Raw genomic sequence first — 28,000 nt, forward strand, 5'->3', positions numbered from 1 at the left:
TTTCTTAAAAACACACACACAGAAGAGAATCTCGTTCTAAAATTTAAAAAGCCGGAATTAAAAAACAGCAACAACCAAACAACCAAGGAGAGCGCGGTGTCGCGGCTAGGACCAGCGCAGCTTTTACTCTACCAGTTCCAAGCAAAGCTTCTGAAGCGAAGGAGGACAGGCCCGCTAAGGGCGAGCGCTCGGCTGAAGCCCAAGAGGAGGAGCGTGGCTGGTGGCGGCGGCGGCAGCAGAAGCGGCAGCGGCGGCAGCAGCAGCAGCAACAGCGTGTTCCTAGAGCGTGGCTGATCCCTAAGGCAGTGCTTCAGGTGAATCGAGAGGATAAGGCGGCGGCCAAGGTCCACGAGTCCATTTCCTGGTACCGAAGAGACGGGGATTCTGGTTTCAAAAAAAAGCGTCCAGCTTCCGGAGCCAAGGGTCACGTAGCCACGGCCTCCAGGTAGCTCTGCAGCTTGCGGACAGTCGTTTCGTCCAAGGAGAACAAGTCAAAGTCGAAGGTTGTGTTGGTGACGTTGAAATGTCCGGTTTCCTCAATGAGATTTACAATCTGGGCCGGGGAGGAAAAGGATCGGAGTGAGACACAAATATTCTCCCCCCCCTATTAAATTTTCTGTTTTACATTTTAGAATAGTCATTTAAACCACCTTAAAATATCAATGACTTCCCTTCTTCTCTCCCCACGGTTCATTTTGCATAACAGAAATCCCCGCATATTTTACATAAGCTAAACCATTCAGTATTCCATTATCACATCCACCAAAACTTATTTACGCAGTTGAATTTATCGTAATGCTGCCAGCGTTTTCAATTGTGCACAATTTCCCTCCATATATCCAATAAACATTCTCCAATCTTCTTTAAACGTATGTTCTTCTTGTTCTCTTATTCTATATGTTAGGTCTGTGAGACACCAATATTCTGTGCCAACGCAACACAAGAGAGTTTGTTCTCTGCCCTTACTCTCTCTCTCTCATTGCCTGTCCCACCGTGGAAATTCAGACAGGGACCAATCGTTCACGCTTTGCGCACCATTTTAAAAAGCCATGTGCACTGCTCCACCCACCCCCCACTTCCTTGCTCTGACCTTCTTGTCTCCATGAAAGGCTGCTTTGCAGAATAGGACACAAACTACCTTGGCTGTATCACAGCGGAACAACAAGGCAATAGCAAACTGGGAGACTTCAAAGACCGGTACCTGATGCAGGCGTGGAGATTCTTATCTAAGTCCTGCTGGCAGAACACTTTCCTGGCTAGAGATGCGTTTATCCCCATTAGACATTACTTGTGGACAAGGCTAATAGTACAGTGGTACCTCGGGTTAAGTACTTAATTCGTTCTGGAGGTCCATACTTAACCTGAAACTGTTCTTAACCTGAAGCACCACTTTAGCTAATGGGGCCTCCTGCTGCCGCCGCGCTGCCAGAGCACGATTTCTGTTCACATCCTGAAGCAAAGTTCTTGACCTGATTTCTGGGTTAGCGGAATCCGTAACCTGAAGCGCATGTAACCTGAAGCGTATGTAACCCGAGGTACCACTGTAGTTCAAGCGGGATTGCTGATTCGAAAGGTGTGAAGACAGCCGTGGCAAGGCAAAGGCAGACCCCACATCTGCCTGGGGGCAGGAACAAGAAGACTCGCAAAAAGTCTTCCCAGGACTTCAAGGGGGGGGGGGGAAATCACAGAATCACTTCATCAGAAATCTCCCCGTCCTTTGCCTCCATGTAGTTATTAGAGGGGGGGGGGTGCATTTCAGTATTTAGCTTTCAAACGGCTAGCCTATCCAACTTTTGAGACGCGTATGTGCTCCCAGGACAGCTTCTGTTGAATTTGCAAGGCCACAAAACTAACAACAACAACTACTACTACAGGTTACAGTTGGATATATGCATAAGGTGCTGAACAAGATAATCTGAAAACAGCAAAAGCAGGACCACTCATTGCACTGTGGCAAAAGAGAACGTTTAACGTTCCCCTCTGGCTTCAACTTGCACCCCACACCAAAAAGCCACCTAACATGTCCTTCTTACCTGCTGAAGCACATTTCGTTCCCGTAAAGCCATCAGCCTCCGATGAAGTTCCACCAACTCATCAGTGTAGGCCTTGGGAGAGGGAAGAAGGAACATTAGCAAGGAGAACTCTGGATCTTGAGGTTTTCAGACCTCTCGCCAACCAAAAGCTGATTAATGCCCACACACCCCGATAGCCTGAAGGGCAAATATGATGCTGCCAGTTCAGGTGGGCAGTGGGGAAGGTTTTTGTCCTCCTTTGCAAAAAATGGACTCAGTGGGTGGGTGGGTTAGGAGTGGTGCCCAGTGAATTAGAACTCCTGTATTGCACATGAGCACATTGTGGAGTTGTGCAAAGGGTTGGGGGTTGGAGGGGAAACGGCAACGCAAAAACCAGCCTAAAAGAAAAGGGGAAGGCAAGGCTTGTATGCTTGTATGCAGGTACAATCTTTGGCATCCATTAAAGCAGGTATGGGGGGACCTTTGGGGCTTCAGATGCTGCAGAACTACAGCTCTCACTGGTCCCAGCAAACATGGCCAATGACCAGGGATGATGGGAGTTGTTCAGCAATGTCTGGAGGCCCCCTCATGAGAAGAGAACTCCCTGGAAAAGACCCTGATGCTGGGAAAGATGGAGGGCACAAGGAGAAGGGGACGACGGAGGACGAGATGGTGGGACAGTGTTCTCGAAGCTACAAACATGAGTCTGACCGAACTGCGGGAGGCAGTGGAAGACAGGAGTGCCTGACGTGCTCTGGTCCAGGGGGTCACGAAGAGCCGGACACGACTAAACAACAACAAATGTCTGGAGGGCCGCAACTGTATTCAAGTGTCTCTGGTAGCAGAGCCTGTGTTGCTGCTAGAGCTGAGCAAGAGAGCTATTTGAAGCTTCGCTCCAGCAGCAACAACAACAATAAAAGCAGCAGCAGCGCACCTACTCTGTATGAAGTTTCCTTATAAAAAGACCAGATCCTCTCCTTTTGGAGAGGAAAGAACCTGATCTCCCGCACCCACCATCTAGATCAGGCACGTCCAACAGGTAGATCTAGATTGTGATCTACTGGTGGTAGATCACTGACTCCCAAAGAAGCTCAACAACTTTGACCTGAACCCACCCCCCAAAATGGGGTAGATCACTGCCAGTTTTAAACTCTCTGATCACAGTCTTTTGGGAGTTGGCCACGCCTGATGACAGAAAGGGAATAAATGGGACCCCTCCGAAATCAAGTAAAAAAGAATCAGTATATCCCCTTCCTGCTGCCCAGGGAGAAGCTTGGGTGTGGGAGGAGAAAGAAATGGGAGCTCTCAAATCTAGCAGGGCTAGGAAAGGCAGCCAGGGAGCTGCTGCCTGCCAGAGGAGACAATGTTGGTTATGAACTATTGGCCTGGCTCTGCAGGAGACAGCTTTGCACATTTCAAAAGGGGTGGCTTGAGCCTTGTTAGGGCTGGCTTGGTTTGTCCTGAGCAGCAAAGGGCTCCCTCTGCCAACAGATGGCTTCTCCTTCCCTCCCTTCCCTCCTACAATTGAAATGCCCCTCTCCACGGAGGTACCTTGTCATAGGTCCCTTTCTTCAGAATCTTTTCTGGCTTGCTGCAGGACTCTGGACTCTTTCTCCCAGTTACCTGAAAGCAGTTAAAGAAGGGGAACGCGTCATAAGCCAGTTCAGAGGGGACAAAAGGCAATGATAAGCTGCAAAGACTGCACTCCTTCAAACGGCAAACCAGGCACAATCTAGAAAACAGGTTCTCTCCCCTTCTCGTAACAAAGGAACGAGTCAACTCTGCCCCCCATGAGGAATTTTCCCACCACCAGCCAGAGCTCCCCAAACAAGATCGATTCAGCGTGGAAGTAGGGGCAAGGCATAGGAAACAAGGAAAGGGCCTCATTCAAATCTCTACTCAGATATGATCTCAACGGATGCTCTCATGCCAGCCAGCAGCCTTCTTGAACCCAGTGTTCTCCATGGATGTTCAGTCCTAAGAGCTGCATCCAGAATGGCCGCTGGGCAGGGGTGATGGGAGTTGCAGTCCTGTAATACTTGGAGGATTCAAATTTTGAGAAGGTGGCAAAATGGGGACAGTGGTTTCTCCTACAGGGTTCTGGACTCTGTTTCTGCCGAAAGGGGAGGTCATCAATTGATTGGGTGTCTTGCGCCCCTATTTACAAACCCTGCCACCAAAACATAGCACCGACCTATGTGACCAAGCCTTTGGCTTGTGGGTGTCTGCAAGGAAGACATGGGGAACATCCTCTGCCTGCCTTAAAACTAACAGCAGCTTATGCCCGAACCCGAACTGCAGTTAGTTAAACGATTTGTTGAAACAAGCTAGCAACGCACCCTGATTTCTGTTCCTGCCTTGTTTCAACACACTCACACAGGCATAGGCAAACTGGGCCCTCCAAATGTTTTGGGACTACAGATCCCATCATCCCTAGCTAACAGGACCAGTGGTCAGGGGTGATGGGAATTGTAGTCCCAAAACACCTGAAGGACCGGGTTTGTCTATGCCTCCTCAAGAGGACAGGACCAAAGAGCTCCAACTCCTTCTGCTTCCTCCGATAAATGAACTTCTTCCAATCTTCCCTTGCTATCTGCAACCTTTCTCCCTTTGCTTCTTTCTCCTTCTGTTTCCTCTTCTCAACTTTCTCCGCTGCTTACGAAACAAAAACAAGCCGCTCCTACAACTGTGTTCCCCGCCCCTGCACCCCAGCCTTGCGCTCCTTTAGTATACCTGGGCCAAATTCCAGGCAGCTGGGGTGAGTAGGAAGCCAAACTGCCTTTGCTGCACAATTACCTTATTGTTAGAAGGGGGTAATTTCTGGTTGGGCGGAGGCTCCCGACTTGGAAGGCAGGAGTCCTCACTGTTGTCACTGTCGCTATCGCTGTGGCTGAGCCTGAAGAGGTAAAAACAATAATAATAATAATAATAATAATAATAATAATAATAATAATAATAATACAACAATGCCCATCTGACTGGGTTGTCAGCTCCCAACAAAATATTAAAAACATGATAAAACATCAAACATTAAAAACTTCCCAATACAGGGCTACCTTCAGATGTCTTCTAAAAGTCAAACATAGCTCTTAATTTCCTTGACATCTAATGGGAGGCTGTTCCGCAGGGCGGGCGCCACCACCGAGAAGACCCTGTCTGGTTCCCTGTAACCTCACTTCTTACCGTGAGGGAACCACCAGAAGACCCTCGGAGCTGGAGCTCAGTGTCTGGGCTGGATGATGGGGGCAGCCTTCCAGGACAGGTACGGGGGAACCTTTGCCCCTCCAGATGTTGCTGAGCTGTAATTTTCATTCCTCATCCGTAGCTGGTGGGAGTTGTAGTTCAGTAACACCTGGAGGGTTACAGGTTTCCCACACTTGTCCTGGAAGGCTGCAAGGTTAAGCAGAAGGCTCTGATCCCACGTTCTGGACAGGCCCCTCTCTGTCTCCAGTAGCTCAGTGGCTGCAGCCAATGCTTTGTAAGCAAGCAGCTTCAGGATGAAAGCCCAGATTGCAGCAACCAGCAAGTGCAGAGCTGAGGCTAGTCATTGCGGCAGCCTCCGGAAGCTAAAAGTTGCCATCACCTCTGACCACTGGGCCGTGCTGGCTGTGGCTGATGGGAGCTGGAAGGGGCTGACGTCATCTGGAGGGCACCACGTTGGCTAATGCCGGGTGCACGCAATCCTGAGCTTGATGGGCTGACGGCAAAAGGCTGTGTCCTCTGCTGCTTCTCCTCCATCCCCTCTACAGGGTTGCATCCACTGCTGGTTCTACTCAGAGCACTCCCAGATATTAATGGGCCCAATTTCATCATATTCATTCATTTCTGAGTAGAACTAGAACTGGCTAAAACTCGACGTGCACCATGACGCACTCTTATGAAAACCCTGAACAATCTGTTCAGGTCAAATAAGTCACGAAAGCTTGACCCCCACGTCTTTTGTTTGCTTTAGGCAACAGCTACACAAAAGACAGCCAATTGCATCCGACTGTTGTGCTGGGAAGGCAGAAAAGAAGGGCAGTGAACTCTGGCTTCGCGAACCAAGCTGCATGGGGCTGCTCCCCCTCTTGCCTGGGAGACCACCCTAGCCCCAACCACCAGCCAGAAAAGAAGGCTGCAGGGAAGAGACTCCCCTGACTCCCTCCTTGCCAGAGAGAGTAGTGTGTGCCAACAGTCAGCAACTCTGGGGCTGCAGAAGGGAGGGGGAAAGGCCACCCTGACCCCATTCATCAGCCAAATGTACAAGAGCTAACAACTGCTGTTCAAACAAAACCACTGGAAGGTCAGGTGGCCCCAACAGTTCTGGCCTTGAGGACTAAAGTCCCTTCTCTACCTGTCCCCCCGCCTTTCATTCTGTGTTTCTGTAAGCCGGACTGTGAGCTGCTTTGGGGGACCATGATCGCCTTAAAGGTAAAGGTACCCCTGCCCGACAGGACCAGTCATGACCGACTCTAGGGTTGCACGCTCATCTCGCTCAAGAGACTGGGAGCCGGCGCTGTCTGAAGACACTTCCGGGTCACGTGGCCAGCGTGACGAAGCTGCATCTGGCGAGCCAGCACCAGCGCCGCTCGCGGAAACGCCGTTTACCTTCCCGCTAGAAAGCGGTTCCTATTTATCTACTTGCACTTAGGGGTGCTTTCGAACTGCTAGGTGGGCAGGAGCTGGGACCGAACGGCGGGAGCTCACCCCGCCGCGGGAATTCGAACCACCGACCTTACGATCGGCAAGTCCTAGGCACTGAGGTTTTACCTACAGCACCACCCGCGTCCCTGATTGCCTTAAACACAGGCAAAAACAGCACATAAATAAACCCGGGCTGCTCTCACCTCGCATCCCTGCTGATGGGAGCTGCCTTGACCGCCGGCTCTTCCCCTGAAGAACTGTCATCATCGTCAGACTCTTCTGACTGCAAGTCCTCGACCATGGAGCGTAGAGGCCCTGGGGTTCAGAAGCCAGGAAAGCCAGTTTAAAAATGGACACAGGACAGGGAAACTCAGGTTCAACGCTAAGCGGAGTTGTGCTGGGCTGCTTACCGGGCACTGTCCGTTTGGGCTCTTTTCAGTTCCCACTGGGCCAGCCTGTACCCTGGGTTGCATCGCAAGACAGGGAGAGTGGCCCACCACAAGGCCTGTTTAGCTCGTTGTTTTACCTGTCTAGAACAGTAAACAGGGTGGCTGTTGAGCCACGGGACACAATTCGGAGGAAAAGGGGCATTCATACAGCATAGAGGGCCACTGGTGGGTTGGGTCTGCCCCACAAGCAAGCAGACATTTTGCGACTCTACCAAGTCCCCTCCCATCTCTCCGGTTTGACAGCAAAATCACTGTGTTACCACCAGACATTTCAGAACAAAAAGAAACGGGTTTAGAAACCTTCTACAGTGGAACCTCGGTTGTTGAACGTAATCCGTTCCAGAAGATTATTCAGCTTCTGAAACATTCAACGATTGAGGTGCAATGGACGGTAGGCAATTTCAATGGAGAAAATTGAGAAATGTGCCTTGCAAGCCATTTGACTTCCGAGGCGCGTTCGAAAGCGGAAGCAATTACTTCCGGGTTTTCGGGGTTCGGAAACCGGAATGTCTGGCTTCTGAGACGCTCGAAAACCGAGGTTCCATTGTAACAACAAGTTCCCTGCTTCCAAAATACCTCTCCACAGAATTTTAAACACCATTGGGAAGCCTGTCATAAATAAACCTTGTTTACATCTGTGGAGGCTCTTTTACGTGCGGACAGTTGCTCTGTTTGTTGCACCTGCAATGGTGGTGGTAGTTAAGTGTGATACAAGGAGCCGAGTACAGCAGGAGTGGGGAATCTTTAGCTCTTCAGACACTCAACTACAACCCCCACAAGTCCTAGCAAGAATGGCCAATGGCCAGAGATGACTGGTGGGAGCTGTAGTTTAGAGACATAAAGGTAAAGGACCCCTGACCATTAGGTCCAGTCGTGGCCGACTCTGGGGTTGCGGCGCTCATCTCGCTTTATTGGCCGAGGGAGCCGGCGTACAGGTCATATGGCCAGCAGGACTAAGCCACTTCTGGCGAACCAGAGCAGCGCACGGAAACGCCGTTTACCTTCCCGCTGGAGTGGTACCTATTGATCTACTTGCACTTGGATGTGCTTTCGAACTGCTAGGTGGGCAGGAGCAGGGACTGAGCAACGGGAGCTCACCCCGTTGCGGGGATTCGAACCGCCGACCTTCTGATCGGCAAGTCCTAGGGTCTGTGGTTTAACCCACAGCGCCACCCGCGTCCCAGTTTAGAGTCAAAGGTCTCCCACCCAAGCAGTAGAAGCTTGGAAGACTGTCTTCAGGATTCCAGGAAGAGAGAAGGTTGCAAACATTTGACTATTTGAAGCTGTCCGCTCCAAGACTGGTGATCACATGGCTCTGCCTTCTCCCTTGGGTGCCCCCGCCTGCACGCCAGTTAACCCATCCGTCAGCTTGTGCCCTGAATTCATTTTTAAGGGGGGTGGGAGAGAGAAGAAGAGGCAAGAGGCAAGCACGTATGTCAGAGAGGTGATTTGACATAGCAGTTGAGAGATGGCGTTGTGATTCAGGAAGTCCTCATTTCAAATCTTGCATCTGCCACAGACTTGTGGCAAAGGCAGACTCAGGCAAGACGTTTTCTCTCAGACCCGTCAAACCATCCGGGGATCACACTGACCTACCTCGCAAGTTTGTTGTAGGGATTACAGCAAGATAATGCAAAACACTTTAGAGAAGCACTTGACAAATGCTAAGTATTATTGTTTAGTACCAAAAAATGGCAGAATACTAACGATTTGTTTTTATCAGTCAGGACTATCACCTTTACAGCCTCAAAGGCTAGAAACTTATCACTTATCACCACTGCTGCTCCTGACGTACATCCACATTTGCTTCCGTTTGTTGATAACCCCCCACCCAGAAGCGCATCCCTGTTATGGCTCCCACCAGGGGTGGAGTGAACACGCAACTATCTGCTTCCCAAGTAACCAGAGATGAACAATTTGAGGAGCTCAACACCTGCAACATCTGGCCAAAGCAGAATATTCTCTCTCCCCCCCCCCCCAGCCGTATTACTGCACCTAATTGTGGTGAAATTGTGCCAGGTGGAAAGGATATAGGCAAAGCGAGTCAAGCACACCATGGCTAACCTTGCAAATCAGTTCCTGCCCTAGCAGTGTTTTGCTAGCCCAACATGGCCTTTTTTGCGAAGGGAGGTGGGAAAAGCAGCAACTTTCCTAAAGATTCCCTCAGGTGAGCAATTATTTTTGCAACTCTTCGATGTCCGGCCATGCTGACTGAAACACCGGGAGCCGGCAGGGTTGGAGGAGGTTGGTCTCTGCTGGCAGACAGCAGCTCTCTGGGGTTTTCGGGGAACTGGTGAAGCTTTCGCTTTAATGTCTAGCCAAGTGGCACGACTTTCTACAGCGGCGGTATTTTAGAAAAGGAAGCTACTTAACTAAAGGCACAGGAAAACCATGACAAGGGCTGATGTAAGTCAAGAGACTGAGCTGGAAAACTGGAAGGGCCCAGTTTAGTCCCCCTTAGGTGGCCATGGGCAAGTGACTCTCTCTCAGCCTCAGTTGGTGCTGAACTACTTCGCAGGGTTGTGCTAAGTTCAGCACCAACTGAGGCTGAAAGAGAATGACTTGCCCTGGACCACCTGTTGTTGTTTAGTCGTTTTTAGTGTTGTTAGCCGCCCTGAGCCCGGCTTCGGCTGGGGAGGGCGGGATATAAATAAAACTTATTATTATTATTATTTTTATTATTAGTCGTGTCTGCCTCTTCGTGACCCCCTGGACCAGAGCACGCCAGGCCCTCCTGTCTTCCACTGCCTCCCGCAGTTTGGTCAAACTCATGCTGGTAGCTTCGAGAACACTGTCCCACCATCTCATCCTCTGTCGTCCCCTTCTCCTTGCACCCTCCATCTTTCCCAACATCAGGGTCTTTTCCAGGGAGTCTTCTCTTCTCATGCAGTGGCCAAAGTCTTGGAGCCTCAGCTTCAGGATCTGTCCTTCCAGTGAGCACTCAGGGCTGATTTCCTTCAGAATGGAGAGGTTGGATCTTCTTGCAGTCCATGGGACTCTCCAGAGTCTCCTCCAGCACCAGAATTCAAAAGCATCCATTCTTCGGCAATCAGCCTTCTTTATGGTGCACTGGACCACCTAAGGGGGCCTACACTGGACGCTTCCAATTTTCCAGCTCAGTCACTTGACTGTCATCAGCCCTTGTCAAGCTTTTCTGTGCCTTTAGCTAAGTGTTTTCAACATTCAGGAAGCACAATGTTGAGTGCCGGGTTTTATGAACCGGTGGCTATTATTGGGCCAGCATGACAAACAACAACCTCACACTTGGGGGGGGGAGGCATCGTAGGCTTAATTGACACCAAGACTCACGTGAGATTTCCAAACAGCAACGCACCTTGGCTGTGGTTCTGAGATGGCTCGAAATCAGAGTCGGAGCTGGAGTCGGAGCTGGAGCTGGAGTTGGAAGGGCTGGACGGGGCAGACTTCAGTCGGCACAGAGAAAGGAAGAAGGAAGAGAGAGAATTAATTTCAACCCTTTGGTCCGTATAGCAGAATGGCAGAGAGAGAGAGAGATGGCAGCCCAGCCCAATTTCTTGTATTTCCCATGGAAGGTTCTTCAGTTTTGTCCTTTAGTAACCAAGAGGATTACATCACAGACTTGGAAGTCTGGTCAAGCTTCTTCTCAGGACTTAAGAAAGACAGGGATAAGTTGGATCCTCATGTTGTTGTGGGGGGGGGGACACAGCTGTAATAGGCGCTGTGGGTTAAACCACAGAGCCTGGGACTTGCCGATCAGAAGGTCGGCGGTTCGAATCCCCGCGACGGGGTGAGCTCCCGTTGCTCGGTCCCTGCTCCTGCCAACCTAGCAGTTCAAAAGCACGTCAAAGTGCAAGTAGATAAATAGGTACTGCTCTGGCGGGAAGGTAAACGGCGTTTCCGTGCGCTGCTCTGGTTCGCCAGAAGCGGCTTAGTCCTGCTGGCCACATGACCCGGAAGCTGTACGCCGGCTCCCTCGGCCAGTAAAGCGAGATGAGCGCCGCAACGCCAGAGTCGGTCACAACTGGACCTAATGGTCAGGGGTCCCTTTACCTTTCATTGCTAATAAGTTTTTTCTCCCCCCCCCCCAACCCTGTCAGGTTGTCCTCCTCTCACTCTTTTTTCTTTATTCATTTCCTTACTTTGGAAGCATTCCTATCTCTCTTTCCTTTTTTGTGCATGGGTGACTTAAGGTGTAAGAGCCAGAGTAGGGTGGAGAAAAATCAATGAAAAATAAAAAAAAGTATTTTTAAAAATTTAAATCGGATTTTTTTTTATTTAAACTGGATTTTTAAAATAAAATGCTTTTGGAGGAAAAAAAAATCTTTCTAAAGATAGTTTTCCATTTAAGTTACATTATAGTCCAAAGGCTATTCATCAGGAAATAAGGATTTGTTTCAAGTTTTTCATGTGTGCTAAAACCCACTTGTTGTTTTTTAAATGGTTTAACCACATCAGTTAACAAACATGGATACAAATGCTATAATGTTACAGTTTTTAGTTAAATGGATAGTTTAAATTGTTACTAAGGAAATGATTGTTTTTCTCCTTCCAATAAAGTACAGCAGGAAAGTTCTCCAAATATAAACAGTTAACTTATTAAACCTCACAATATAGTATTTCTAATAGTGTAACCAAATCAGTAATTTTTTTATATAACTGTAAAAGCTACTCTGAAATGTTATTATTCCAAAAATGAAACCTTTGTCTGGTTGTAAATAGTAAGATTATACCAGCAAGAATGAGTCTTTCTGTAAAAGGAAGATGTACTGACTAGTGATTTAAATTGATTACAGTGGTACCTCGGGTTACAGACGCTTCAGGTTACAGACTCCGCTAACCCAGAAATATTACCTCGGGTTAAGAACTTTGCTTCAGGATGAGAACAGAAATTGCGTGGCGGCTATGTGGCAGCAGCAGGAGGCTCCATTAGCTAAAGTGATGCTTCAGGTTAGGAACAGTTTCAGGTTAAGAACGGACCTCCAGAACGAGTTAAGTAACCAGAGGTACCACTGTAATTTAAATCAAATCCACCCTGAGCCCGAGGGTGGTGTGTGGGCGGCTTGACTGGAGCCAAGGTTTCCCAGGGTGGAACCCCAGACCTTCTTCCATGACTCAGTTCTGGAACATGTTATAAGAATGAGGGAGTATGGGGTGGCACTATGGACCATGGGGCCCCTACTAACAATTACAATTTGTTACCCAGCCTTCACCCTGAGGTCCAAGGGCAGGTTACAAGCTAAAGTGACCAGGGTCTAGCCCAGGATCTAACCCAGGGGTCACACTGGAGAGCCAGTGTGGTGTAGTGGTTAAGAGCGATGGACTCGTAATCTGGTGAACCGGGTTCGCTTCCCCGCTCCTCCACATGCAGCTGCTGGGTGACCTTGGGCCAGTCACACTTCTCTGAAGTCTCTCAGCCCCACTCACCTCACAGAGTGTTTGTTGTGGGCGAGGAAGGGAAAGGAGAATGTTAGCTGCTTTGAGACTCCTTCGGGTAGTGATAAAGCGGGATATCAAACCCAAACCTAAGGCCCATGGGCCACAAGCGGCCCATGGGGGTCGTTTAACCAGCTCACGAGTCGCCCCCCAACTGAGCTGCCCACTTGGCAAGTCCCCGCCCGCTGCGCTAAACCAGCACAGGAGCTCGCTTCTGAGGTGCAGGAAATTGCGTCTGCACAGACGTAGACGCCAGAAATCGTGGCCCACGGAGGGCTCTCCGCTGGAGTGAACCCGCCCAGGCGAGGTAAACCTTGCCGACCCTGGTCTAGTCTGTGCTTGGGCTTCCTGGGACAGCCAATGTGGTGGCTGCAATTAAATTTTTAAGTTTCATTGCATTTTTAATATTTGTTGAGCGGCTGGGGCAAGCCAGTCAGACGGTCGGCATAGGAATAATAAAAATATTAAAATTATGAAAGGGGTGGGGAGGGGCCATGCATGTCCTGAGCATGTTGAAGAAAAGAGTGGCTTTGGTCAGGGAAGAGCCTGACTCCCTCCTTTGGCAATCTTCACAGAACTTTAGCCTAATGGTTGCCGTCAATTTGATTTGAATGAATTTTATAATGGAATGATTTTAGAATGTTGTATTATTTTATTGTTGTTAGTCACCCTGAGCCCGGCTTCGGCTGGGGAGAGCGGGATATAAATAAAATTTATTTTATTATTAACCATTTTTGTTTTTAAAGACGGTTAAAGAAAAAGTTTCAAAAAACCATTTAGCTCCCCAGGAGCCCTTCTCAGGTTGGAATCTTAGAGGGGGGGGGGGAACTGGCCATTTCTTAAGTATTTTAGGATGGTAGTGAGGGAAACCACCATTGTACCTCACCTCCAGGGTTTCCCAGCATTCTGAAAAACCTTTACGAACCCTAAGAAGAAATGTCAGCAGGACTAGAGGGCAGCAGAGAAGGCAGATGCAGAACTGAAACTCAACAAGAGCTCCAGGTCCAAACAGGTCTGTCTTCAGTATGGACTGTATTTATCATATTTTTCGCTCTATAAGACCACAAGACGCACCTGGTTTTTGGAGGAGGAAAACAAGAAAACTAGTATTCTGAATCTCAGAAGCCAGAACAGAAAGAGGGATCGCTGCGCAGCGAAAGCAGCAATCCCTCTTGCTCTTCTGGCTTCTGGGATAGCTGCGCAGCCTGCATTCGCTCCATAAGACGCACACACATTTCCCCTTACTTTTTAGGAGGGAAAAAGTGACTCTTATAGAGCCAAAAATACAGTAATTGCCTACACTCAGCAGACTCCATACAGTGCAGCCCTGCCTGGCCTTGAAGGCCCCTCACCTCTGACTTCAGAGAAGCTTCATCCTCGGAATTGGAGTCCTCTGCCACCGCCACCTCCATGGGTTTTTTGATCGCCTTGGTTTCAGTCTCCGTTTTCATCTTCTCCACTTTGGCGCTCGGCTTCTCCTTGGCTGGCTTCTTCTCGGCGTAAGACGACGTCCGAGGGGACGTTGCCGGGACGGTCTTGGCTCCTTTGGAGCTGCTCTTCTTCGGCTTCTTAGCGCTGGGTTTTGGAGACTCCACCGTAGAGGGCCTTTTGCTGGAAGGCTTCATGTCTGGCGGTGGAGGACCGCCTTTCGGCGACGTGTTCTCCAGCTTGGGTTCCTTCAGAGCCAGCTTGGGCTCCTTGAAAGCAGCTTTCGGGAGGGTCTTCTCCTCCTTGGGCACCTTGTTCTCAGTGGGTTTCCTGGAGGAGTCCTTCACAGGTTTACCCGGCTCCCTTTCAAGGTCTCTGGAGGAGTTTTTGCTTTCCGAGTCTTTCCTGGGCCTCTCGCGATGCTCTCGGGTGACCTTGTGTGGCTTGGAAGCTTTGCTGCCATCTTTGTTGGCCTCCTAAGCACCAGTGGAGAAATGAAAAGACCAGCAAAGTTTAATTATCCCGTCCTGTAAGAAAGGATTGGGTTCTGCGGAGAAAATGGAATCTTCCTCCAAAGGGAAAGACACCATGCAGGAAGCATTCAGATAATCAGCTACCCTATTTTTCGCTCTCTAAGACACACCTGACCATAAGACGCACCTAGTTTTAGAGGTGGAAAACTAGAAAAAAAATATTCTGAATCTGCGCAGCGCCTCTCCAGTGAAGCGAAGCGTTCCTCCCGTTGCCCTGAAGAGGCTGCGCGCGGCTGTCCCAGAAGTCAGAACAGCAAGAGGGATCGCTGCTTTCGCTGCACAGCTCTCCCTCTTGCTGTTCTGGCTTCAGTGATAGCTGCGCAGCCTGCAATTCGCTCCATAAGACGCACGCACATTTCCCCTTACTTTTTAGGAGGGGAAAAGTGCGTCTTATACAGCGAAAAATACGGTAAGTCGTATCTCACTGTGGCTGTGTTCTTTCAAATTCAGAAGAAAGCAAAATGGTAAACAGACAGAAACTAGCAGAAAATAAAACAATGGAACAAAGGAATAAAGGGGCTGCAATACCCATTCATCCAGGAAGGCCCCTCCTTCCTCCACAGATTTACACTGGTCCAAAACATTTACACTGGTCCCACATTTTCCTGGTTGGGCAACTCACAAGTTCCAGCAGGATCCCCCTTTTCACTACACATTCTCAGAAATCAACTCTGTGGCTTCGCTGGACCACAGACCGAGAAATGTGTGTCAGAGGTGCTGTAGCCTTGATTGTATAGGACGTTAATGAAGCAAGCTTAAGTCTCATAGGCAAGCTACAGTTTCCCAATCCCTGACTTGTGCTCGGCTTGCTGCAGGACAGCCATTCCCTCAGTTATTCTAGAATAATTAATACAGATCAGTTACCTGCCCCTTTTACATTTTCAATCGGTGCTATTCAAACAGACTCTTCATATTCTTTCCAATTTATAACAATGCGAAGATTGAGGATTCTGCAATAACGATCGCAAGTGCAGGCTCTCCTCTCTGGCCTAGGGTATCTTTCCCCTACTTCTGTTCTCTGCTACAGATGCAACGTATCAAATAATTAGAAGTCATACGTCCAACCTGCTACTACTGCATCCCTGACAGATGACTGCCCAGTCTGAGAGCCAGTGTGGTGGTGTGGTTAAGAGCGGTAGTCTCATAATCTGGGGAACCGGGTTCGCGTCTCCGCTCCTCCACCTGCAGCTGCTGGGTGACCTTGGGCCAGTCACACTTCTCTGAAGTCTCTCAGCCCCACTCACCTCACAGAGTGTTTGTTGTGGGGGAGGAAGGGAAAGGAGAATGTTAGCCGCTTTGAGACTCCTTAAAGGGAGTGAAAGGCGGGACATCAAATCTTCTTCTTCTACTACTTCAACACCTCCAGTGACAGAGAGCCCACCACCTCCTAAAGCAGCCTGGCCCACTCTTGAATGCCCTTGACTAGTGGAGGTTTGCATAGTTTACCTGAGACCCAATTCTCTGTGATTTCCAGCCATTAGTTCAACTCAACCATAATACAATGTGGAGGCCAAAGGGATACCGTATTTTTCGCTCTATAAGACGCACCAGACCACAAGGCGCGCCTAGTTTTTGGAGGAGGAAAACAAGAAAAAAAAATTATTCTGAATCTCAGAAGCCAGAACAGCAAGAAGGATCGCTAAGCAGTGAAAGCAGCAATCCCTCTTGCTGTTCTGGCTTCTGGGATAGCTGCGCAGCCTGCATTCGCTCCATAAGATGCACACACACATTTCCCCTTCTTTTTAGGAGGGAACAAGTGAGTCTCATAGAGCAAAAAATACGGTATATGTAGTGTGCACATAATTCTATGCCTCTTCGGAGGGCTTTAGCGTCTCTGCAGAATGGGAACGATGAAAGATTCTAGACCTCATCATTTTGGAAGGACGTTCCCACACTCTTCCCAAGCGACTCACCTTTGACCCATGGGGCGGTTTGGTCTTTTTCGGATCAGAGAAGGCAGAGAGCGGTATTGTGGGTAACATGGGGTAGTCAGGACTGGGCCTGGACACTGTTTCGGCACCTTCTGGCATGACCACCACCTAGGGAGAGACAACTTGGATATTAATGCTGTTCCGCACCTTTGTGCCAGCAAATTCCAGAAATCCCCTACCCAGTCATTTTCCTTTTTTAAAAAAATAATATTTTTATTAAGTACAAATTAGAAAGCATACATATTCACAACAAAAGAAAAAGAAAATACATCTAACCAAGGAAAAAGAATTAGAGAGTATTTTGTCTCTTATCATATTTACAGTTATTTATACCTCTATAAGATGCTATTCACAATAAAGCAGTGAAATGGAAGATAAGATATCAGAAAAAAAAGAATAAAGAAGTAAAAGAAAAAGATCATAAGTGAAAATTTTTAAAAGTAGATAAGTACTCACAATACATAGCCGTTTCCCATCTATATTTATATTCAATTGTATAATTTCATCTTGTCCTTATCTACCTTAAATAAATTGTTGTTGTTTTTTAAAAGACTTCCACCATTTACCTCACACGTTTTTAATAATCCGTTCGTCAGAACCTCTGTTCTTCATATTTTCCAGTCATTTTATCCTATTTTCCAGTCATTTTCTCTGCACCACACAACAAACCTCTATCACCCTCACCCTGTTTCCCAGCCTAGAAAGAAAAAGCGTAACAGCACTTCACAAAACCCATTCGGCTATGAGCTTTTGGCTAGATCGATCCAAAGGTAAAGGTAAAGGGACCCCTGACCATTAGGTCCAGTCGTGGCCAACTCTGGGGTTGCGGCTCTCATCTCGCTTTACTGGCCAAGGGAGCCGGCGTACAGCTTCCGGGTCATGTGGCCAGCAGGACTAAGCCGCTTCTGGCGAACCAGAGCAGCGCACGGAAACGCCGTTCACCTTCCCGCCGGAGCGGTACCTATTTATCTACTTGCACTTTGACGTGCTTTCGAACTGCTAGGTTGGCAGGAGCAGGGACAGAGCAACGGGAGCTCACCCCGTCGCGGGGATTCGAACCGCTGACCTTCTGATTGGCAAGTCCTAGGCTCTGTGGTTTAACCCACAGCGCCACCCGCATCCCATAATAGATCGATTATTAGTTCGATCCAAAGAACAGCAAATAGTCATTACACTGAGCATGCAAAGACCAGGGTGCATCTTGTCTTGGCTACTCACCCCACCAGCCCTGATTAGTTTTCGGCGAAATTCCTTGGTGGGGTTGTTGAAGGTCAGCTTCTCACAGCGCAGGTGGTTGACGGGCGGATTCCCCTCCAGGTTCAAGAAAAGATCGTAGGTGAAGCAGACTTTCTTCGGTTCCTCCTGAACGCAAAGAAGGAAAAGCCTCATGAAGCGGTTTTAACAACTATATATACCAACGCAGGGAGAAGCCTTATATTGACTTTTGGCACTTCTAGATCAGGGTTGCCTATACAGTGGTACCTCGGGTTAAGTACTTAATTCGTTCCAGAGGTCTGTACTTAACCTGAAACTGTTCTTAACCTGAAGCACCACTTTAGCTAATGGGGCCTCCCGCTGCTGCGCCGCTGGAGCACGATTTCTGTTCTCATCCTGAAGCAAACTATTAACCTGAAGCACTATTTCTGGGTTAGGGGAGTCTATAACCTGAAGCGTTTGTAACCCGAGCTACCACTGTACCGACATTCAGCAATGTCTAGGCAACATGATGACCATGTACTTACGCAACAGACAATCTTTACAGAATTCCTTCAAACCATAACAAGTCCAAAATGATCTTTGTCTCTGAAATCTTTAAACAAAGCGAGGTACCAGACTTTGTACGATGAAAGACAAGCTGTGAAGCTTTGTGTGTTCAGCAAATATGATGTCCAACACTGAACAGTGATTCCGGATATCGACTACTGTTTCGTAGAATTCTTCGTCAGCGTGGTGGGAGGATATAGAATTGCTTCATAAACCCATCTTATTTCGAATGAATGTATGTAAATGAAAATATCAAATGCTGTGGAAGAGTGCTCATGTAATAATGTAGTCGCTGCTCAGTGTTTAAAGATTTTCAGAGACTTTGAGACTAAAGATAATTTTGTACTTGTTATGGTTTAAAGGAATTCTATAAAGTCGGCGGAAGAAGATTGGAAGAAATTTAAAGACTATTTACAGAAATATTGCAAAATTAATGAATGTTAGAAGGATGTCGGATAGAAATTGAGTGGTTTCCAGCTGTAATGCTTTAAGATAAATATGGGAAAAAAAGGACTTAGAAATAGGTTCAAATTTATTAATAAGGATTTGCTGAACTAATAATTGGAATTGGAATACAAAAAAGGGAGGTATGAGGAGGTCTGGGAAATAAGTTAACGAAAAATAAGTAAATGGAAATTTTATCTTTTTTAAAAAATTATTTTTATTTTTGTCATTTTGTCGTTTTTTTTACTTTTTGACTTTTATTGTATTATTATTGAAAATCTTAATAAATATTCCAGAAAAAAATAAAATAAAGGAATTCTATAAAGATTGTCTGTTGCATATGTACATTGTCATCGTGTTGCCTAGACATTGCTGACGTTCTCTTTGCAACACAGGGGTTTGTTTGGTTACTTATTGCTATACCGACATTCAGACATGGCTCTCTTTTCGCCCCGGTCCCTGCGATGGCTTAGAACAATCCTGAAACACACTAGGAAGATAGGCAACAAACGCAGAACAAAACACAGCAGACATAGAGGGCAACCCAGCCGAATCTTCAAACACAGGCTTGTATGGGAACAGCCTATCCCGGGCCCAAAAGCTTTTGGCTGCGTAGGTCAAAATGTGTACCTTCCAGGCACAGAAGTGGGCAGGGAGAATCCTGGAGGACTGGCAAGAACACAGCTCCATTCTGCAGGTTCCAGTTAGCAGCCGGACTGCAGTACTCTGAGCCGAAAGGTTTCCCAGATGGGCATTAGGGGCAGCCGTCACAGCAATCGGGCCTGGACTTTCATCTCATCATGGATAACGGTGCAAAGATCAGGTACCAACCGAAGTCAGAGGAAGGTTACATATTCTAGGGTGCTGGTTTGGGGCCAACACAATCTATCCACTGTTCTACCTGCTTTTAAAGCAGGCACCCCCAAACTCAGCCCTCCAGATGTTTTGGGACTACAATTCCCATCATCCCTGACCACTGGTCCTGTTAGTTAGGAATGATGGGAGTTGTAGCCCCAAAACATCCGGAGGGCTGAGTTTGGGGGGTGCCTGTTTTAAAATCTGAATACCAAGGCAGGGATCCCAACTTTTTTGGGCCCGGGACGCATTTGGAATTCTAATAATCTGTTGCGGGCACCGCAGAATATCTATTTAGCAGAAGAAAAACTGGCAGTGCTCAGAACCAGCCCCAACAAAGTCAAAATACCAACACTTATGTTACATGGCACATTGCTTCAGTGGTTCTATGCTGCAAAGTGATTGATACATTTGCTTAAGAAACGAAACAGAAGAAACCGAACACTCCCATCAACAAAAACTAATTTAATTAAATATTTAAAAAAGAATTTGGGAGGGACAGGGGGTCTTGGGAGGTGTCTGAAGTTGCTGTCGTGCCCGCGAGCAGCGCACTGGAGACCTCACCACAAAGAGATGCAGAGATGTGAAAGACAAGGAGAAAAGAGGCAGATCAGGGAGGTCCTTTGCTTATCTGGAGATCCCATGATAGATCAGCGCATGAAAATGTGCATGAAATGCACAGACCGTCTCATTGCTTCAAAACGAGCAGGTTAAATGATAACTGGACCTGGATAAAAACTTGGGTTGGGCCAATGAGGTTCAGCTACATTGCTGTACGGGCTGGCCAGCCCGCTGAGTTTGCCGTGTGTTTTAAGGGAACGCAAGAAGGGAGCCCGGGGGCGGCAAGGAGGAGAGATTGAAATGATACCTTGTTTTTGAAGTGGACTTCAATGGGCATAATGAAGCCAGCATAGCCAGACTCCTCCACTTTATAAGGAGGTTCTTTGCAAACTGAGAAGGAAAGCAGAAATTAAGTATTAAAACTTCAGGGCTGCTGGATCGCAGAAGAAACATACAGGTTGGCTAGCTTCTATGCTATGTAGCCTCAGGCAAGCTTCTCTTTCTTTGCCAATCTGAGCATCTCCACACCTACCTAGAGAATGGGGATAGCAATACAGATAGCAGTTACAGGTCTGTTGTAAGGATTACAAGATCATGTTTGTGAAACACTCCAGTGATACACAATTGGAAACAATAACCTATTACAGGAACATAGGAAGCTGCCTTGGACCTTGGTATTTGTTGGACCTCTGGTCCACCTAGATCAGTACTGTCTACACGGGCTGGCAGCAGCTCTCCAGGGTTTCAGACAGGGTCTCTCGCAGTCCAATATGGAGATGATGATAATGCAGCAAGCATAGCGTCCTTGTGTTAGGCAAACCTTTTCAGGAGGGGGCCGGTCCACTGTCCCTCAGACCTTGTGGGGGGCCAGACTATATTTTGAAAAAATAAATGAACAAATTCCTATGCCCCACAAATAACCCAGAGATGCATTTTCAATAAAAGCACACATTCTACCCATGTAAAAACACGCTGATTCCCAGACCGTCCATGGGCTGGATTTAGAAGGTGATTGGGCTGGATCCGGCCCCCGGGCCTTAGTTTGCCTACCCATGTGTTAGGCCAACATTTGTTCTCACTCAAGGAGCAGGACTGCAGTGAGAAAGGAGCTATTCACTGCTGGCCTGCAGGTACTTCTGGCTCACTGACAGTTCAGGCGTTCGTCAAAACATGTGAATTCTGTGGGCTGCTAAATCCTACTCGGAGCACAGTCACTGAAATGAATGGACCCAAACAGGCCATGTACATCCTTTCAGTAGACTTACTCTGAGTAGGACCAGCGCTGAATCCGACCCTGCATATGCGGATGGGTGATGCAGGGATTCTCAAGCAAGCCACACAACCCAAAGCCCTCCCATGAACAGCCGACAACAATCCCTGTGCCAATTGGAGAAGGTCTACAGAGGGTTTCTACTCCTGTTCATCTGATGAAGAGCAGGGTACCCTTCACTGTTCTGTGGCTGAGGCTTCCCCAACCATAAGAGGCATTTTGGTTGTGTTCAAGCAAACACAAGGAGAAGCCTCTGGCAGATCCCGTACAACATGGGGATGGTCTGGGACTGAGCATATCTTGGTGTTAAAAGGTAAAGGTACCCCTGCCCATTCGGGCCAGTCTTGCCAGACTCTAGGGTTGTGCGCTCATCTCACTCTATAGGCCGGGAGCCAGCGCTGTCCTCAGACACTTCCGGGTCACGTGGCCAGCGGGACAAGCTGCATCTGGCGAGCCAGTGCAGCACACGGAACGCCGTTTACCTTCCCGCTGGTAAGCGGTCCCTATTTATCTACTTGCACCCGGAGGTGCTTTCGAACTGCTAGGTTGGCAGGCACTGGGACCGAACGACGGGAGCGCACCCCGCCACGGGGATTCAAACCTCCGACCATGTGATCGGCAAGTCCTAGGCACTGAGGTTTTACCCACAGCGCCACCCGCGTCCCATTCTTGGTGTTAGAAGGGGGATAATGGGGTGAGGAGGGCAGGGCTTGCATGTGTACTTTGTCCCCAATGGGAGCGCTTGTGTGCTTTGAAGTATGCCAGAACACACCTACAGAGGAAGCTACCGTATTTTTTGCTCTATAAGACTCACTTTTTCCCTCCTGCAAAGTAAGGGGAAATGTGTGTGTGTCTTATGGAGCGAATGCAGGCTGCGCAGCTATCCCAGAAGCCAGAACAGCAAGAGGGATCGCTGCTTTCACTGCTTAGCGATCCCTCTTGCTGTTCTGGCTTCTGAGATTCAGAATATTTTTTTTTCTTGTTTTCCTCCTCCAAAAACTAGGTGCGTCTTGTGGCCTGGTGCGCTTATAGAGCGAAAAATACGGCGCACACACATGAACTCACCGCGTTTCGGTTTAGGGAAGCTCTGATGCAACCGGAAGACCACCCTCTCCACAAAGTGCTGGATCTCGAATTGTTCTGGGCCTCGCACAAACACCATCCAGTCATGGGTGAACCCCTCGGTGGTGGGTTTCTTCCGTAGCTGGGCGCGGTGCCCCAGCTCCAACTTCACCTGGACCGTGCACTAGGGAGGCAAAGGGAGTTAGGGAATGAGGAAGGAGACAAGCAACATCTAGGAATGTCAAAGTCGGCGCAGCGGCGACAAGAAGAAATACAGTACCCCTGATACGGTATGCCTCACGGTGAAAGGTTGAATGCTGCCTCAGGGCACAGGACTAGATCAAACGGATAGAAGTTACAGGAGAACAGAGTTCTGTTGAACAGGAGGAGCTTCTTGATGGAAAGAGTTCGACAAGAGGACCATTGGCCTTAATGGAGGTCTTCCAGTGGAAGCTGCATCTTTGGGGGATGCAAGGGGCCGGACTTGGTCACGACTGCGAAACCTTTGACCCTCAGTATGTTGCTTGAACAGCCAGTTCCATCATCCCTGGCTATTGGTTAAGGCTGCTGGGGCTGACAGGCATTATAGTTTAGCAACATCCTGAGGACCAAGGTTGTCCTACGCCTGAACTAGAATCATAGAGTTGGAAGAGACCCCAAGGGCCATGGAGTCCAACCCCCTGCCAAGCAGGAAACACCATCAGAGCACTCCTGACCTATGGTTGTCAAGCCTCTGCTTCAAGACCTCCAAAGAAGGAGACTCCACCACACTCCTTGGCAGCAAATTCCACTGTCCAACAGCTCTTACTGTCAGGAAGTTCTTCCTAATGTTGAGGTGGAATCTTCTTTCTTGTAGTTTGGATCCATTGCTCCGTGTTCGCTTCTCTGGAGCAGCAGAAAACAACCTTTCTCCCTCCTCTATGTGACATCCTTTTATATATTTGAACATGGCTATCATATCACCCCTTAACCTCCTCTTCTCCAGGCTAAACATGCCCAGCTCCCTTAGCCGTTCCTCATAAGGCATCGTTTCCAGGCCTTTGATGGTCTGAAAGGCACACACCAATTCTAGGATTGAATGCAGATATGGATAAGGTGCATATCCAAAGGTGCATGTTTGGAACTATCCAGCATCTCCTCTCCCCCCCAAAAGAAAGGGTCCCTTGAGCTCCCACGGCAAGTTGTCAAAAGAGCAGCATTGGACAGGGGCACAAGCTGGACATGCACATAGCTGTCAACTTTCAGATTTGAAAATAAGGGATCGGCAGCCTCGAAAATAAGGGATCAGCAGCCTCACCTGTCCCGGGGACAGTCTACACGATATCTAACAATCCGGGATAGCAGCGCTGGAATAAGGGAATTTCCCGCAAATGAAGGGAAGGTTGACAGCTACGGACATGCACCTGAAACACGCGCATCTTGCTGTGCATAGATACTTTGGGGGCATTAAGGTGGACACACATGATGGCAAAACATGAGGCACTGACATATTTATTTTACTTTCTGAAGACTTTCTCTCTCCTGTTACTGGCTTCATAGTGCAGACCTCTCACTCAACATCCTATTGTGCTCGAGTGTTGTCCTGCTTCCGTATCAGTCATGCTGAGCACCTTCAACTGAAACACAAGCACCCAGCAAGGTCTGTGGCAGAGCAGGGTAGTGAACCTGGGTCACTTCCTAGCAAGGACATCCCAAAAGTATGTAAGAAGGAAGGGTACAGGTTGGTCTTCCCTTTAATTGTATTGTTGAAATACAGTCCCTGAGAATGAAAGGGCTAATATTTGTGCAGGTGCCAACAAATCTGGGCTCCCCTTGGTAACCTGCTCTTGTCAAGATGCTCCCCTTAAAGGGGATAAGAGTCTTCTGACATGGTATGAGCTCAAGGGCGAGCCCAAGTGTGTGTGTGACCCCCTTCCCTTCCTCCACAGCCGAGGACAGGAATGGGAACTAACCCCCAAGGCAGCTAAGCTTCATATATTCAGCAGGAAGCTCTCTCACGGCTCTCCCAAGCATCTTCCATGTTCAACACAACACCAGGGACAGTCCTTGCATTACTTCCCTCTTTCGTGCTTCTGAAGTTGGCCTGGCATCACAGAGAGTCCTCATGATTCTCCAGGATCAGAGGAAAGGCTTGTGCCAGAACAAAAAATGTATTTACCAGTGGATCCTTGTATATGTGCAGTGATGCATCCAGAACATCGGTGTGTGTTTCAGAGAGGTCACATAAATGTACATAAATATGAACATTATTTGAAGAGTGCAAACAGGGGCTTGTCCTGGTTGCCTTTACGGCAGTGGTTCCCAAACCTTTACTCGCCATGGACCACTTAAAAACTGCTGGGGGTCTTGGCGAACCACTTAATGGTTTTCTTTCCTATTGCAGCAATTACAATGTGCTGCACGATTTTTAATTGTATTTCTAGTTGTTTCTTTTTCTTTTATGGTATTACGAGCTGAATTCTACAAAATACAAACTGTAATGCAAGAGAATACAATATAAGCAATAAAACTGCAGCTAAAATCAATATGATTTATTGCAGAAATGCCACAGACCACATGAATGAAACCTGTGGGCCGCAGACCAGAGTTTGAGAACTGCTCTAGGTGACACAGACATGGCTATTGTTTGGTAACTGCAATATCCACAAGTAACTTGCATGTGTGGATGGGCTATTGCAGATAAAACATTGCAAGGAGAATTCCTCGCATCTCCTCAAAACACAGGGCTTTGCAGTGGAGTTTGTTCACCTTTCAGCTACCAGTGCTCAAGCGTAGTCATTCAGGAGGCAAGAAATCAAGAATGAATCAGACCTCTATGTCTGGGAAGTGCTGACACACACAGCCTTCGAGGAGATATGAAAAATGGGCCTCTGGTGTTAGAACTGTAATGACTACTTCACAGTTAAGATATCAAGTGGTGGAACAGCCATGTAGCAACCAGTTCATTGATAGCCAATGCCTCCTTATCTTACATCCAATATGCAAACTGTATCAAATATACATTTATATAAACATCACGTACCCCTTGCTACATGCTACAAAACGTTTTAGATAAATTAGATACAGGCTTACATGACCACAGAAGTATTCACATGTAGCCAGCTGTATGTGCTTGTGTGTTTATATAATGTGTGTTCAATATAATGCATATTTCAGCATGTGTGCGGAACGAGCTGCCCATGTAGCCTGTGTTTGTTGATTTGAAAATTTAAAGATATTCAAAAAACATAAAATATAAAGTGTGTATACAGACACACCTGCCCATTCTTGCTGAATATATACATATATGACACAATAACAGTAGCTGCTATCTAAATAACTGCATTTCAAATACACAAAGCTGTTCTTATAGCCAGGTATATACTGATACACAGTAATGGTGATCCAGTATATAATCAGCTATATAGACAGGAGGTGGGTGCACATTACCAGCAAAGGCCTATCTGCGCAACATGGGCACGCAGGCCTTGTGGGAATGCTATGAGTAAAAGCTGTGAAGCTCCTTCTTTGAACACTGCCTTCTGCCATGAACTCAAAAAGCGGTAGCGTTAGAACAGCCTTGGGCAACTATGAGAAGTATGAAAACAATACTACTTGGTCTACTGTACAAAGCTGCTGCATAGACTGCAACAAGACAACACGTGCAAGCAAAGCTCTCTTTCCTCATCTTATTTTTGAGGTGTATGTGCAGATATACATGCTAGTGTATATATACACACAGAGATATACTTACATGCACAGTGGATGCTCGGGTTGTGAATGTGATCGGTGCAGGAAGCACGTTCGTAACCTGCAGCGCCACGTCTGTGCACGTGCGGGTTGCAATTTGGTATTTCTGTGCATGTGCAAAGCGCAATTTAGCGCTTCGGCGCATACGCAAGCGCTGAAACCCGGAAGTAACCCATTCTGGTACTTCCGGGTTCGGTGCGCAACCCGAAGCGTCTGTACATGAAAGGGGAGGGGGCAGCTGTCTGCCCTCCTTGTCCAAGCATCCTCCACCCCCACTGAGAAAGGGTCGGGCTCCAAGAACTCAAAACTGCCCCAAGTCTCTCTCACTTACCCTAATTTTGAGTCGCAAGCTCCTCCCCTTCTCAGGGAGACACACCCACTTCCAAGAGTGGAAACACCGCTTTCCCCAGCTCATAGAATGGAGGGGTGAGCAAAGAACAGAACAATGGAGGTCCACAAAACACAACTGTGCCTTTGGGCAGCAGAACCAAACTCCACTCCCTCAGGTATGGGCTGGGAAGGAGGAGGAGCTACTCATCTCCCCCAAGCATTCCAGTCCTTACTCTTTTTGGGGGGGGGGGGCTTCGGATGGAGCAAAGCCACACCCCCTTCCTGGATCGTAGCAGCTCCTCTTTCCATACTCTGGAGGAGAGGGGCCTGTTCCCTCCCCATTTCAGTCACTGGAGGAGGGAGCTATACTGTTGGGCAAATAATAATAATAATAACAATAACAATAATAATAATAATTTATTTGTACCTCGCCCATCTGGTTGGGTTTCCCCAGCCACTCTGGGCGGCTTCCAACAAAACACTAAGATACAATAACCTATCAAACATTAAAAGCCTCCCTAAACAGGGTTGCCTTCAGATGTCTTCTAAAAGTTTGGTAGTTATTTTTCTCTTTGACATCTGATGGGATAGCGTTCCACAGGGTGGGCGCCACCACCAATAAGGCCCTCTGCCTGGTACCCTGTAACCCCACTTCTTACAGTGAGGGAACCGCCAGAAGGCCCTCGGAGCTGGACCTCAGCGTCCAGGCAGAACGATGCGGGTGGAGACGCTCCTTCAGGTCTACTGGGCCGATGCTGTTTATGGCTTGAAAGGTCGGCACCAACACTTTGAATTGTGTCTGGAAACGTACTGGGAGCCAATGTAGGCCTTTCAGGACTGGTGTTATGTGGTCTCGGCAGCAGTCTAGCTGCCGCATTCTGGATTAGTTGTAGTTTCCGGGTCACCTTCAAAGGCAGCCCCACGTAGAGCGCATGGCAGTAGTCTAAGCAGGAGATAACTAGAGCATGCACCGTTCTGGCGAGACAGTCCATACTAATTGTGCTCGGAAAGGTACGGAAGTAATAATAATAATAACCCCTGCATCGCGAGGGGGCGGGTCAGACTAGATGACCCTGGCGTTCCCACAAACCCAAGGGTGCCAAGCCACGCCCCTTGGGCAGCTGGCAGCCCACCCACGAGGCAGAGCCACGCCCCCTTCCGTGTGTGTGTGATGGGAGGGGCGTAGTGAAAAAGGCCAGCAGGTTAGAAAGGCCCCGCCCACCATGGGGAGGAGCCAGGGCTCTGCGGCACCGCCAAGCCGCGCCACGCCCCCTCTCAGAGCCGCCGAAGCCCCGCCCCCTTTCCACCAGCCAATGCAGCCAAGCCACGCCCCCTTCTTGTGGAGCGGGAGGGCGGGGCGAGAGCGGCCCCTCCCCCCCCTCGCCTCACCTGATTGTCCATGGCTGGGCCCGGCCTGCCCGCCCGCCTCTTTCTCTTCCCGTCCTGCTGGGCTTTTGGGCCTAGCCTGGCTTCCCCTCAGGGCTGCGGTTTCTGCTGCGGCTCCGCCTCCTCCTCAGGCCGCCGCCGCCGCCTCATGGTTCGGGGCCTGCTGCGCCTCTCCCGCCTCAGCGCTCCCGCCCTGCCCTCCCCCCCCCGC

General features: G+C 48.5%; 1 protein-coding gene across 1 annotated transcript; it reads right to left on the reverse strand.

Annotated features, from left to right (window-relative positions):
• Positions 1–29: 29 nt before the first annotated feature.
• Positions 30–27,990, reverse strand: MLLT1 (MLLT1 super elongation complex subunit). The gene is made up of 12 exons (XM_081895640.1): positions 27,793–27,990; positions 22,348–22,528; positions 20,320–20,402; positions 17,607–17,750; positions 16,371–16,496; positions 13,849–14,400; positions 10,419–10,506; positions 6,839–6,950; positions 4,809–4,908; positions 3,564–3,635; positions 2,034–2,105; positions 30–553 (listed from the first exon to the last, which is right to left on the reverse strand). Exons 1-12 carry the CDS (start codon positions 27,802–27,804, stop codon positions 425–427), a joined length of 1,671 nt encoding a protein of 556 aa, XP_081751766.1. The 5' UTR covers positions 27,805–27,990; the 3' UTR covers positions 30–424.
• Between the last annotated feature and the right edge of the window lie 10 nt (positions 27,991–28,000).

The sequence above is a fragment of the Podarcis melisellensis genome (assembly GCF_964234715.1).
Source record: "Podarcis melisellensis genome assembly, chromosome: 18".
Taxonomy (NCBI): Eukaryota; Metazoa; Chordata; class Lepidosauria; order Squamata; family Lacertidae; genus Podarcis; species Podarcis melisellensis.

Excerpts from the sequence above, each read along its gene's own strand:
- MLLT1 (XM_081895640.1), bottom strand. Across the intron at positions 17,751-20,319 it reads AAGTCCACTTCAAAAACAAG|GAGGAACCGAAGAAAGTCTG; the intron begins GTATCATTTCAA and ends CTTTGCGTTCAG. Across the intron at positions 3,636-4,808 it reads TACCCCCTTCTAACAATAAG|GTAACTGGGAGAAAGAGTCC; the intron begins GTAATTGTGCAG and ends AACTGCTTTCAG.